The sequence below is a fragment of the Vicia villosa genome, unplaced genomic scaffold, assembly GCF_029867415.1.
Source record: "Vicia villosa cultivar HV-30 ecotype Madison, WI unplaced genomic scaffold, Vvil1.0 ctg.003295F_1_1, whole genome shotgun sequence".
NCBI classification, from domain to species: domain Eukaryota; kingdom Viridiplantae; phylum Streptophyta; class Magnoliopsida; order Fabales; family Fabaceae; genus Vicia; species Vicia villosa.
In genome coordinates this window covers 158,907-173,932 of record NW_026706168.1, presented here as the reverse complement: position 1 = coordinate 173,932, position 15,026 = coordinate 158,907, and the positions used below count along the sequence as shown (strand labels likewise).

The 15,026-nt window shown below is 36.5% G+C and overlaps 1 protein-coding gene across 1 annotated transcript; it reads left to right on the top strand.

Moving 5' to 3' along the window:
* Positions 1–2,635: 2,635 nt before the first annotated feature.
* On the top strand, positions 2,636–4,846 carry LOC131640753 (uncharacterized). Its single transcript, XM_058911141.1, has 6 exons — positions 2,636–3,101; positions 3,246–3,554; positions 3,612–3,662; positions 3,755–3,827; positions 4,419–4,573; positions 4,665–4,846. Exons 1-6 carry the CDS (start codon positions 2,636–2,638, stop codon positions 4,844–4,846), a joined length of 1,236 nt encoding a protein of 411 aa, XP_058767124.1.
* Positions 4,847–15,026: the final 10,180 nt, after the last annotated feature.

The following is a 15,026-nucleotide window of genomic DNA, read 5'->3' as shown; positions in this document are numbered from 1 at the left end:
CATGCCACGTCACCATTGCCTGAGACGCCCGCCCCCATCTTTTTCTCCACAAAAGGCACCCGACTCTATGCCAAAAGAGACGTCCGTCTCCAAAGGATAGGGGACCCACCACTTAACCATTTTCTCCACTATTTTCGTGGACAATTCCAAGTCCTCATTCGTGTCCTATATTTTCTCAACTTCTCCAACCATGATCTCCATTTTCTCCACTAATTCTCACATGATGCTGAAAGTAACTTCCACTACCATTCACTATAAAAAGAGTCTGAGCATTCATTTGAAGTTATCCAAGTTTTAGGCGCGGAAGCGCTGTTCATAGTTTTAGGCATAAATTATCACTTTATAAAAGTGGTAGTTTCTCACATTGAGGAACTACCACACCATTAGTTTTAGGCCTACAATTTATGTACTCTTGGATCACAATCTTGCCGACATTATTTCAAAGCTTTATTCAAGTTTCAAGATTTGTTTTGTTCGTAATTTTATTCAAGTTTGTTTCGTCTGCTTTACTTCCAGGTTTATTTATTTGCAATTATTTTAGTTTCTTGTTCTTATAATATTGTTTTATCCAGTGTTGTGAAAACCGGACCGGACCGGTCGGTCGCACCGGTTGAACCGGGCCAGTGTCCGGCCTGGTCCAATGCTTGGATCGCTTGTGTCACAAAACCGGAGTGGAACGCTAAGTCAGACTGCTAAACCGGTGGTCTATGTAAACCGGTGCTTCAAATGTTATTTAATTTTTTTTTAATTAGAGCAAAACGACGTCGTTTTGCGTTTTTGTTTTAGAAATTAAAAAAATTCATTCAGTTCATTTCAGTATCATCATTTCCACATTCCAGACACACAGCACACTGTTGCAAAGCAATCCTAAATAGAAGCTGCTACCGCGCCTTCCTCCTCGTCGTTTCGCCGCAGCACAGCGCCTTCCTCCTCGCCGTTTCGCTGTTTCGCCGCAGCACTGCGCCACCGTTTTCTTCCCGTCAATGACGGAGCCCTTATCTCCGACCTTCTTCCTTTTCAAAGCTTCTGTCACGGTAAGTTTAACTAATGTTCTTAAGATAATCATTAGTTAAACTTCTATGCTATATTATTCCCGTGTTTATTTCATGAGTTTTTCTTAATTCATTTAATGGTGAACAAGATAAAAGAAGAATATCAATGTTCAACTACTGCAAAAGAACTTACCAAAGCCATAGCCAACTACCAACCAAAGAAAGTATCCATCAAAAACCCCCTTGTTATTATTTTTGTCGAATCTGAGACCATCAAAAGCAATGACAAATACAATTAGTACAGAACATCTTGTCCAATGCACATTGGAAAATTTAAAACCAACATAAATATTTTAAAAGTTCTTTTATGACATGAAACCACAGTGCTTATGCAAAAATCATCAATCCAAAAGACTAAGTTCAATTTTTTAGAAAGGCCAATTGGTAGCAGCATAACTGGCCTTATATGGATCTTATTACTAGTGCTTATGAATCCTTATATGTTTCGCTATCATGTTTTCTTTCTATGATTTTGCTGTTTTTCAACTTCCAAATCTCATTACTAGTGCTTGCCTTTTGTTAGTCTTCTTTATGCACGCCACCACCTATGTATTATGATAGCTAGAGAAATTAGCTTAGTGTTATGTAATGAATGTCACATGATTAATATAGAATTAAAATTAAAATTTAATTGTAAGATGAAACAAAAAAAATAAAGTTTGCGTATTAGTTTTATTATAAATTCCTATTTAGATCAATTAATTGTAGAAAATTTGAAATCTTGTACTGTAATTTATTTTTTACATCTTAAAAAGCTTTAGTATACCGAAAAAGCTTTAGTACTCTTTATATCATAATACATTTGAGTGTGATACAAAATATGAGTATTTATGAGTTAATACTTTTAAATAGTTTTATAGGAAAATGGCATCTTCTGAAACACCATCATCACAACCACCATCACAAGAAGCCTCTTCAGCTCAAAGATTAGTTCAAACTAATTTAGAGAAAAGACTGATATAGCTTGGGCACATTGTACTAAAAGTCCTGATGGAAAATCTCTTGTTTGTATATACTGTCACAAAGCTTTTGGTGGAGGTGGAATTCATAGGGTAAAGCAACAATTGGCTGGAATAGTAGGAAATGTTGAAATTTGTAAGTCAGTGCCTGCAGAAATTCGTTTTCAGATGAAGCAACATTTCAATGAGCAGAGTAAGAAAAGAAAAACTTCAGATATGGCTGAAAGCGAGTCATTTACTACCGAGGGGGATGAATTGCAAGTACAAACGAACCCATGGGTTGGTGCATCTAAAAAGAATGATGCTCGCATTGATACTTATTTTTTACCTAAAACAACTCTGGGAGCTCAACCTACTTTGAAAAGTGTGATGCAAAGTAAAGAAGTGGTAGAAAAATGTGATCTTGCTATTGCGAAGTGGTTTATTGATGCATCTATTCCTTTTAATGCTGCAAATTCGCCTTATTTTCAACCTGCAGTTGATGCTCTTTGTTGTATGGGTGCTGGATATAAGGTTCCTACTATGCATGCCCTTCGTGGTAATTTGTTAAATAAGTGGGTTGATGACGTGAAGATACAGATATAGCAATATCGTTCTATTTGGAAGGATACAGGTTGTACTCTTATGGCAGATGGGTGGACTGATCGTTGTAGAAGAACTCGTATCAACTTTTTAGTTTATTTCCCCAAAGGAACTGTTTTCATAAAGTCTGTTGATGCCTCTGGTGCTTCTAAAACTGCAGAAACATTGTTTAAGCTTTTCAAGGAAGTAGTGTTGTATGTTGGCCAGGAAAATGTTGTTCAAGTCGTTACAGATAATGCCGCGAATTATGTTGCTGCTGGAAAGTTGTTAGAAAGGGAGTTTCCTAAGTTGTTTTGGTCTCCTTGTGCAGCACACTGTATTAATTTGATGTTGCAAGACATGGGGAAATTAGAGAAAGTAAGTGAGACAATGTCACAAGCTTCAAAAATTACCAAATACATATATAATCATTATTTTGCATTGTATTTGATGAGACAACATACAGGTGGAAGAGAAATACTTCGTCCTGCTCCAACCCGCTTTGCTACTAATTTCATTTCATTGCAATGTATTTTGTCTCATAAAGATGCACTAAGAGTCATGGTAACATCCAAAGAGTGAACAACCACAACTTATTCCAAAGATGTCAAGGCAAAGCAATTTGTGGAACAAGTCTTAGACTCAAGCTTTTGGTCTAAATGTGCTGACATAGTGAAAATTACAGAACCTCTTGTACGTGTGTTGCGTATTGTTGATAGTGAAGATAAGCCGGCTATGGGATATCTCTATCGAGCTATGTATAAAGCAAGAGAGGAGATTGAGAAGAGGTTTAGAAGAAATAAGTTGAAAGTAGAGCCTTATTTTAAGATCTTGGATAACCGTTGGGATGCACAACTTCGGAAAAATCTCCATGCTGCTGGTTATTGGTTAAATCCATCTTGTAGATTTGGTCTGGAATATGAAAAAAACAAGTCCACCACCCAAGGCCTTTTGGATGTCATTGAAAAGTATGCTTATGATAGTAAGGACTTGCGATCTAAATAAACTGCTAAGATGACTTCATTCAAAAATTGTGAAGGTAGTTTTGGAAGGACAACAACAGTAGAAAACCGAGATGAAGTTTTGCCAGGTAAAATTATATGATAAACTTTAAGCATTTTTTTACAATGTCAATATGCATTTTAAAATGTTTTCTAATTTATTTCACATGCATTATTCTAGATCAATGGTGGGACACTTATGGAACCGAAGCGCTGAATTTGCAAAAGTTGGCTATTCGGATTTTGAATCAAACGTATAGTGCATCTGGTTGTGAACAAAATTGGAGTGTGTTTTAACACATTCATTCAAAAAAGAGAAATAGGTTGGAGCATCAAAAGCTTAACGATCTCGTTTATGTTCGTTACAATTTACGGCTACAAAATAGGTATTGCACTTATTATGCTTTATATGCTATTGTTTCGATACTTGATGACATGAATATTGGTTCTATGGTTAAGAATATATGATACCGTTTTATAGTTAAGAAATATGCTATTGTTTGGTTTGTTTGGTTTATAAACAAGGCTATTTTGTTATTGTCTTGATGACATAAGAATATTGGTTCTATGGTTAAGAATATATGATATCGTTTTATAGTTAAGAAATATGCTATTGTTTGGTTTGTTTGGTTTATAAACAAGACTATTTTGTTCTTCTCTTGATGACATAAGAATATTGGTTCTATAGTTAAGAATATATGATTTTGTTTGGTTTATTAAGAATATTTTATGGTTCTATATTTAAGAATATGTGATATTTCTTGGTTTGTTAAGAATGTATATTATTGTTAGATTTATTAAATTTATTTGGTTCTATGTTTGACATTGCCGTTAATGACTTGTAGAACCAAGAAGAAACAAAATTATGATCCTATTAATTTTGAAACATTTGGTGATCATTCTAATTGGGATTCCCCACCATTCTTGACCATTGAGGAGATGGAAGCGCTACGCAAAGATCTTGCTAGTATGACAATCCAACCTATTTCAAATGATATTGGTATGGTATTGATTTTTGTGATTACAATTATGTTATTTTAATTTCTTAAAATAGGTCAATTTCTAAACTCTTTAAATTGATGTTTTTATAGATGAATTAAATTTGGATGAGGTTGATGTTGAGGGAGATGCACCGCTTAACTCCGGAGAAAATAACCAAAGTAATGATATCATTGATGGGGAAGATGTTGCAAATGCGATTGATTTTGTCGGAGATGGTTTTGATATTGAAGGAGATCCCAACATTGAGATAATTTTACCTCCTTGGAACTAAATTTAATAGATATTTGAGTGTTTTGGTTCTAAAGTATTCAATTAGTTTATGTTGCAATTAGACTTTGTAATTTGTACTACTTTGTTATGTGTAATACTTATGTTTAAATTTGCACTAAATTTGTAATTTTTAAGTGCCGAGCAAACTATATTTGTGCTTTTTAAGAGCCTTAAACTATATGGATTATTAGTATTTTCAGCATCTAATGTACAACTTTTGAATTTGTGATTTTTAAGAGCCTTATTTATAGATTATGCTGTTAATGGATCAGCATTTAAGTGCTAGTTATAATTTTTTTAGAGATTGAATGATCCGGTTCGACCGGTTTTATACCAGTTTTATACCGGTTTAATGGATTATATAGTTTTATTATAATGACAGGTTTAATCCGGTTTGGTCATGCGGTTCGACCAGTGACCCAGTGGTTCGACCGATGAACCAGTGACCCAGTACCCTTACCGGTATGATGACCGGTCCGGTTTTTAAAACATTGGTTTTATCATTACAAATATAAATACGCACATGTTCATGGTTAATAATTATAATTTCATGTTTGTTTCTTTAAGTATGTCTGGCTAATTTAATCAGATGTCGGTATGTAAATTAATCTAAACTAAGGGATCCGAAATAAGTTGGCCTAAATATGTTTTATTGAAAATCACCTATTTCTGGTTTTTGTGTCTAATCGTATTTATCAAAGTTTTGAAATCAAAAGAGCAAGAGTTTGAGATTTTAGAACTGATTAAGGTTAAAATCAACAGAGCGAGAGTTTGAGATCTTTAACCAGATAGTAGACACAGGACATTAGTTTTAAGGACAGTGAGAGCGTATTAAAACTAATTAGATTTTATTTATTTTCAAAAAGTGTTTTTAAACTCGACACGGGACAGCGAGAGCGTAAGTTAGGGAATACTAGCATGATCCGAGTCAACAGAGCGAGAGTTTGAGACTAGGAGATTTAAGTAAATAACCTCTTCATGAAATGAGTATTTTATCAATTATGATATTTTCAAAAAGCTTTTCTAAATCTGATGGGGTGGCGAGAGCGTACATTATGAGTTAGGATCGTAGTCTCAATCAATAGAGCGAGAGTTTGAGAGGAGGACTTTTAAATGACATATTTAATAAATATTTTTGATTGAATATGAATCTGGCCAATGAAACTTCGAATTACCTAAGTTAGACGAATTACATACCGATATTCGTGCATTTATATTTTATTTAGATTTAAGATTTTAGTTTCCCCTTATAAACAATTCAAATATCATTAGCCTTAGCTTTACATAGTAACTTTAGATAACGGTAGATCGATTTATAGTCCATGTGGATTCGATATTTTTTAAAACTACACGACACGACTGTGCACTTGTAGTTATCCCGACTAATAGACACGCAAAGTCGCGATCATGATTTTGGCCCCGTTGCCGGGGACTATTTAAGTCGATATCGTAACTCTTTTAGTTACGCATTAGAGACTAAGGCACTTTTTCATTAATTGCAATGTATCACCCAAACTTTTTCTACAACTCCTGCTCTCAGTATTTTGAGGAATCACCTGGATCCTATAAATCCGACCTCGAAATACTACTGGAGAATTTCAATGCATCGCTACCAGATTCTTACCCAAACTACCTCTCCTATTACCAATCCCAACACTTTGAGGACTCGCAAGAATTTTATAATTCCAACCAAACCTATCCTCAACCGAAATTCCTATACGATCACCACAACCAATATTTCGAGGAACCACAAGAATCCTATAATTCTAACCTCGAAGCATTAATAGAGGATTTCAATGCAACCCAAACTTATCATCAACCAAATTTCCTCTACGATCACCACGCCCAACATTTTGAGGAGTTGCAAGATTATCATAAATCCAACCTCGAAATCTTAATGGAGGAATTTATTGAAGCACAAACTCTCTAGGCTAGAATCTATAATGATGAAGCACTTTGAGGAAACGCAAAATGCAACGCTAGCTCCCTTTGAAGAACCTCAAGAATCCCATAATTTTAACTTCAAAACATCGATGGAGGATTCCGACGAGACGCTAACTCACTCTTTATTAGAAGCCATGATGGAGCACTTTGTAGAGACACAAACCATCGAAAACCAAGAGTTTATCAAACAAAGTCTTCAAAACAACGGAACCCTTAGGGAACTGACCACTATGGTTGAGTCCCTCGCGACTCACAACATGGCATTAGAGAGTCAAATCTCCCAACTTGAACAAAACCCTCTAGGACCTTTCCCTGAGGAGCACGTGGATGTTGAAACAACCATTAGTGAAAAACAAATTGAAATTCCTAAGGAGAGTGATAATGAGATTGAGGAAAGTGATGATGTGGTTGAGAAGAGTTCTAGTGAGAAAAGAGTGGAGATTGAGAAAAATCCACCAACACCAACTGAAAGGGAGGTTGTAGAAGAGGTAGAGAAGGAAGCCCCTATTGTTATTCCTACTCCCTATACCCCACCGATTCCTTTCCCGCAAAGTTTTGTGGAAGCTAAGGTAAAATCCCAATCCAAAACGTATGTGGAGGTATTGGAAAATATCCACACTAATGCACCATTGTTTGATGTCTTGCATAAAAAGAGAAATTTGGAGGACCATGAAACTAAAGAGATCATTAGTGTTAAGAGGGTAAGTTTAACCTTTGAGGCGGTGGATGAAATCACTAATTCTAAACTTGAAAAGCTGATACTTAGGATCGATCCAGAACCACCACCACAAGTTCAAAAGAATGAACCACCCCACAGAAGAAAGAAAAGAAAAGGTAAGGGATATGTGAGATGGCTTGATAAGTGGCCATAGAAAACAAAGATTACTTAAAGTTCAACCGAGGAGTCATTCTCGAGAGAACCACCTTGAGTGCTTGCACTCTTAAGCCGTAAGCTATCGACGTTAAACAAAGCGCTGCGTGGGAGGCAACCCACGTGTTTTCAATTTAATGTTTTCCTTTTATTGTTTGAACTTGCAGATAATAAAGATATAGATCGCCTGTCACGTCTTGACCATATCTAGGCAAAAAATCTATAGACGATCATCTCAAAGATGAACGGGTCTCCACGCACATTCCTACGAGTGTTGTTGCTGGTGGTGACACAATTGATGAGTATGATAGGAGAAGATATTTCCTCCGGACGCGGAGCATATTTGGTCGTGATAGCCCGCCAGTAGCATCCATACAGGTTTTATCTTTCCCTTTTCCACCTTTTATCAAAACATTGAGGATAATGTTTGGTTTAAGTGTGGGGGAGAAGCTTTACCGCTTTCATTTATTGCTTTATTTATTGTCTTCTAGTTATGTTGTCAAGTCTTTATACATGATTTTCAGTTGCTATTGAATTTCCCCAAAATTTAAAAATTTTAACCTCCAACAAAAATTTGAATTTTGACGCATAGCATACACACTCTGAAAGTATAGAGGTTGTCACACTTTAGGCATTGTTAGAAAGACTTGGAGATGTTTCAACAACAACGATACCGTCCTGACACCCTAAACCCCCTCATTATGTGATATCAATTTGGATGCCCATTATGTCGAGACCTTAGGCTCAATTTTCAAAAGTAGCTCTTAAGTAGTTTATATTAGCAGTCGGCACCATCTTAAGCACAAACTACGTAGGGAGTCGATGAATATAAGTGAATGATCCTCTTTTTAAATGATTTAATTGAAAAAAAATAACCTTCTAAGTTAGGTGACCCTCACTCGGTCATTTAGCCCAACGGTTATTAAGCCAATAAAGATTTAATAATAAGCACCAATTGTTGGTTGGCCCAGAGGTCACTGGTACTGGACTTGGTAGGGCGGACTACGGTCCGATCCCCCGCAATCGCAATTAGGAAAAATGGGGCTGCACCACTTGAAAACCAGAACCCCGTGCTAAAGAAAAAGGATCATAGTCGCCAACCGATTTCCCCTACTATGTGAGTGTACGGATAACGGGCTTAATGTGATTGCACTTGAATGAAAAAGAGCGAAAGAAAAATGAGAGATATAGGTTGAGTTATAATAGCATAATTCAAACTAGTTTACATAGAGAGGGAGTCTCTGAAACATTGTGTCATTACGGTATCCTTGGTGTTGATATCTATACCTATCAATGTAACATTTGCCTAATGACCACATATGATTAGGAGTCATGTCGTGCCCTTGTTTCAACTCCCGCTTATTTATTTCTACCATGTTGGCTGATTTCATGAGGACAAGCAATGGTTTAAGTGTGGGGGAGTTTGATATCACGAAACTATATAGTATATTTCATCCGATTTACATAAATAATGTTTGTATTTTATTTTATTTTAATTAAATTACTTTATTTTAGTATTATGCTAGTATTTCTATTGTTTCAGGTATTTTGTTCATGCAAGAAGTATTTGACAAAAGGAGAAGAAATAGAGAAGAAATGGATTCAAAAAGTACAAATAGCGAGATGGGAGGTAAGAAGAAGAAAAGAAATAAAGTATGAAAAGGCCCAGTCCACGAAAATAGTACGGAGACGCCCGTCTCCAAGGCCCACACCAAGTGGGAGATGCACATCTCCAGTCCATGACCCGTAACCATTGCCTGAGACGCCCGCCCCTTTTTTTTCTCAAAAAAAGGCGACCTCCTCCATGCCAAAAGAGACGCCCGTCTCCAAAGGATGGGGGACCCGCCACTTAACCATTTTCTCCACTATTTTCGTGGACAATTCCAAGTCCTCATTCGTGTCCTATATTTTCTCATCTTCTCCAACCATGATCTCCATTTTCTCCACTACTTCTCACATGATGCTGAAAGTAACTTCCACTGCCATTCACTATAAAAAGAGTCTGAGCATTCATTTGAAGCTATCCAAGTTTTAGGCGCGGAAGCGCTGTTCATAGTTTTAGGAATAAATTATCACTTTATAAAAGTGGTAGTTTCTCACATTGAGGAACTACCACACCATTAGTTTTAGGCCTACAATTTATGTACTCTTGGATTACAATCTTGCCGACATTATTTCAAAGCTTTATTCAAGTTTCAAGATTTGTTTTGTTCGTAATTTGATTCAAGTTTGTTTCGTCTGCTTTACTTCCAGGTTTATTTATTTGCAATTATTTTAGTTTCTTGTTCTTATAATATTGTTTTATCATTACAAATCTTAATATGCACATGTTCATGGTTAATAATTATAATTTCATGTTTGTTTCTTTAAGTATGTCAAATTTAATCAGATGTCGGTATGTAAATTAATCTAAACTAAGGGATCCGAAATAAGTTGGCCTAAATATGTTTTATTGAAAACCACCTATTTCTGGTTTTTGTGCCTAATTGTATTTATTAAAGTTTTAAAATCAACCAAGCGAGAGTTTGAGATTTTAGAACGGATTAAGGTTAAAATCAACAGAGCGAGAGTTTAAGGTCTTTAACCAGATAGTAGACACATGACATTAGTTTTATGGACAGCGAGAGAGTATTAAAACTAATTAGATTTTATTTATCTTCAAAAAGTGTTTTTAAACTTGACACGGGACAGCGAGAGCGTATGTTAGGGAATACTAGCATGATCCGAGTCAACAGAGCGAGAGTTTGAGACTAGGAGATTTAAGTAAATAACCTTTTCATGAAATGGGCATTTTATTAATTATGATGTTTTCAAAAATCTTTTCTAAATCTGATGGGATGGCGATAGCGTACATTATGAGTTAGGATCGTAGTCTCAATCAATAGAGTGAGAGTTTTGAGTAAAGATTTTTGATTGAATAAGAATCTGGCCAATGAAACTTCGGATTACCAAAGTTAGACGAATTACATATCGATATCCGCGCATTTATATTTTATTTAGATTTAAGATTTTAGTTTCCCATTATAAACAAGTCAAATATCATTAGCCTTTGCTTTACATAGTAACTTTAGATATTAGTAGATCGATTTATAGTCTCTGTGGATTCGATATCTTTTAAAACTACACGACACGACTGTGCACTTGCAGTTATCCCGACTAATAGACACACAAAGTCGCGATCACCTCCGAGGGTCCATGGTGGAGCAGCGTCTCCAAGAGCATATGATTTGGCGCTGTGGAGATCCATTGGCGAGAGAAAAGAGGTGTACCATGGTCTTCTTCAGGAAGTGCGTGTGGGATGTTGTCACACGCTCGCGAAAAATGAACAGAGTCGCCACCAATATATTTATCCCATAAGGGAAAGGAATATCAGGAAACCTAACAAAGGAAGGGACAGGGTCTTGCGACCAGAGAATCTAGGTACGGGAGTCGGTTACGCAAGGGGAAGGTATTAGCACCCCTCGCGCCCATCGTACTCGATGGTATCCACCTATGTTTGTTTCTATCTAAAGGGTGTCTACTATGCCTACTCATATATGAATGCATGCAAAAAGAAATACGGGGAAAAGAAGGAATTATTTACATTTGTGCTCGTTCAAGCCCCGCGACTTGATGCCTACGTATCCTTTTTAGGAATCAGAGTGTCGTAGTTCGGCTCATATGTTTTGGTTTGTTTTTGTGTTTTTTAGTTGGGCGGAGTTAACGTTCACGCTCTTGCATAAGGGGACAGCCTACAATGCGTTCGAGCGGAAATAACATTGCCCTTAAGAAAAGAGATGAGAGAGAGAGTTTGAGTGTTTCGAGGGGATCCCTTAAGCAAGAGAAGCTCGAGTTACTCTTTGGTTTGTTTTTTTATGATTAGGAACTTACGCTCGAATGGTTCCCTTAAGCAAGGGAGATCCAAGCACTCGAATGATTCCCTTAAGCAAGGGAGATTCAAGCTTCCATTCCCTATTTAATGATTTTCACTTTTTTATTAATGTTTTTTTAAGTATTTTCTTTGTATTTTTTTAAAGGGATTTTATTTTGAGTATTTATTAGATGTTTTAATGTTGTAAAAAGAAAAGAATGAAAAAAGGGGGAGACTAGCCTAATTTCTAACCTAATGATTGTTGTTCTAGTCTAAGTCTAAAGTTACCATGGTAATGGGATCCTAAAAGGAGCATACTAATGATATTAGCAAGATAGGCCAAAAATATGGCCAAAAACAAGTAACAAAACCACACAAAAATTATACGAAAAATAGCATGGAAATGGTACAAAACATAAAGAAAACGATTCAAGTATTAGTGCAAAATTAGACTAAAATACTACTATTTTTATATTGATTTTTATGAAAGAATGATTAACTCTAAATCAAGCAAAAAAGAGAGACTAAAACAATAAGCCTAAAAAAAACTAATATTTTTATGAACATTTTTTATGTTAAAAGAAATTATGTCAAAGTCTAAAAATGATGGTAGAAAATTAGTGTTTTTATTGCTTAAAAGGAAATAAAAAACTAATTAAAAGACCTAAATTCTACTAATTAAAATGTGGATCAGGGGGTGCTAAGTTGAAATTGCAGTGATGATTAGCGGATGGGCGTAGGGCCCAAACAGGAAAGCCCAGAGGCGTTTTTTGTTACAGTCTTTTTGCTCAATAATGGTGATGGGCCCAACAGGAGGGTGTAGCGAGTAATTTGCAAGGCCCAAAGATGAATCTGGTTTTCTGTATCCCCTTTTTTATTATTATTATTGAATTAGAGTAAAAAAGAAAAGAGAAAAAAAAATAAAGAAATGGATCAAAACGGTGCGTTTGGGGGACTTAGGGTAAATCCAAATTGTGACTATTGGAATCCTGAACGAAATCCCTCCCTCTCTTTCGTTCTTATCTCTCACTCTCGTCTCAAATGAACAAACGGCGCCGACCGCCTATTCTCGCCGTGAACCACCATCTCCGTCACCAACCCACCCTAAACAACAATCCGGCCCTAATTTTGTCTGATTCCCCCTCCATTCCTCGATATCTAAGCAGATAGGAAACCCTAGGCTTAATAAACACTCAATTAAATGTTGATGGCGGTGAATTAAAGGGCGAGGCTATGGGGTTAGGAACCAGGAAGGCTCAATCTTCATGGTGGCAACAAGAAACGCAGAGAAGATGAATAATCGAAGGGTTCGAAAGGCGTACCTGAAGTGGCGCACGAGATCGATGAAATAGAAGACCAGAGAGGATATAATAACTAGCGTCCAGGTAATCTTCTTCTTTTTGCTTGTATGATCTCTTTTTCTACCTTCTTCTTTTTGAAATTTTCTTCGTTCCTGTGATTGCGTTGTTGTTGATGTCGTGTTGAGGGGCTGAGAGCTGAGAAATATGGAGGTTTAGCTCTACCTCAGGGAGTTTCAATGAGAATCTCCTTGAGGTATGTCGAAGGAGCTTTGGTGATAGGTTTGAAGGAGAAGAGAAGTTGCAGAAGTGATGGTGATTGAAGGAGGTTGAAGATGAGTGTTTAGCTTGGGGAAGATGATGATGGAGATGAATGAGAGGTGATGAGAGAATGGAGAAGGTGATGGTGAAGGGTAGGAATGAACGTGTATGTAATGGTGGTGTGTGAATGGCGTGAAGAATGCAATGAGAGTGATGAGGTTCTGTTATATAGAGTTTAAAAGAGTGAATTCGGTTGAGGGTGGAAGATTGTGAGCCATTGGATCAGTGAGACAGTTAGGAGATTAAAGGTGAGGATTGAGTTGGTTTTTGAGGGATCGGCAATTAGTTATGATTCTGTTAGGTTGTTATAGTTAGTTTGGAATTCAGTTATGAGGTTGTTGCTGAGCTGGCTTGAAACTGTTAGAAGCAGCTAGGTAGCTATATTTTTGTTTTGGTGGTTGGTTAGAGGCAATTGGTTGGTTCAGTTGAGTTAGTTTTGGTTTGTTATTTTTCTGTTACAATATTTTGTCAAGGGAACTTTGTTAGTTTGTTGTTGTTACTAGCTTTGTTGAACTCTGTCACAGACTGGTGATAGTTATTAGTGAATGGAGTCAGTTGTTTAGGAAAGGTTAGTTTGTAATTCAAAACTGAAGTTGGTGACAATTAATTGTTAATGCTGAAAACAGGTAGAAAATGAGTTAGTCTTTGTATTGGTTTTTGAACTGATTTATTTGCAGGGCTGGACATCTCGGGACATGGCATGGTGTGGAATGAAGATTTATGTGAATGTATGGACTTGCTGCAGTAGGTAAGTCGCTTTCATTCGTGACAGTTAGATATGGTGAACTGGAGTACGAACTTGTTTCGGTATTGTCGCACGCTCGCGAAAAAAGAATAGAGTCGCCACCAATATATTTATCCCATAAGGGAAAAGAATATCAGAAAACCTAACAAAGGGTAAGAACAGGGTCTTGCGACCAGAGAATCAAGGTACGGGAGTCGGTTACGCAAGGGGAAGGTATTAGCACCCCTCGCGCCCATCGTACTCGATGGTATCCACCTATGTTTGTTTCTATCTAAAGGGTGTGTACTATGTCTATGTCTATATGCGAATGAATGCAAAAGGAAATACGGGGAAAAGAAGGATTTATTTACAATTGTGCTCGTTCAAGCCCCGCGACTTGATGCCTACGTATCCTTTTTAGGAATCAGAGCGCCGTAGTTCGGCTCACATGTTTCTGTTTGTTTTTGCGTTTTTTAGTTGGACGGAGTTAACGCTCACGCTCTTGCATAAGGGATCGCCTAGGATGCAATAGAGCGGAGATAACAATGCCCTTAAGAAAGGAGAAGAGAGAGAGAGTTTGAGTGTTTCGAGGAAATCCCTAAAGCAAGGGAAACTCGAGTTACTCTTTGGTTTGTGTTTTTTAGAATTTGGGAACTTACGCCCGAATGGTTCCCTAAAGCAAGGGAGATCCAAGCACTCGAATGATTCCCTAAAGCAAGGGAGATTCAAGCTTCCATTCCCTTTTTAATGATTTTCACTTTTTTATTAATGTTTTTTAAGCATTTTCTTTGTATTTTTTAAAGGGATTTTGTTTTGAATATTTTGTTAGATGTTTTATATTGTAAAAGAAAAAGAATGAAAAAGTGGGGAACTAGCCTAATCTCTAAGCCTAATGATTGTTATGATCTAAGTCTAAATCTAAAGTTATTCTAATCTAAGTCTAATGTTAACATGGTGACTAAATTCTAAAAGGAGCATTAAAATGGTATTAAGAAAGTAGGCCAAAAATATGGCCACAAACAAGTCACAAAATCACACAACAATTATAAAAAAAAGCATGAAATGATACAAGAGAGATGAGAAAACAAATTCAAGCATTAGTACAAAATTAGACCTAAAAATACTATTACTTTTATGAGATTTTTTAAGTGTTAAGGAAATTCTAATTCAAGT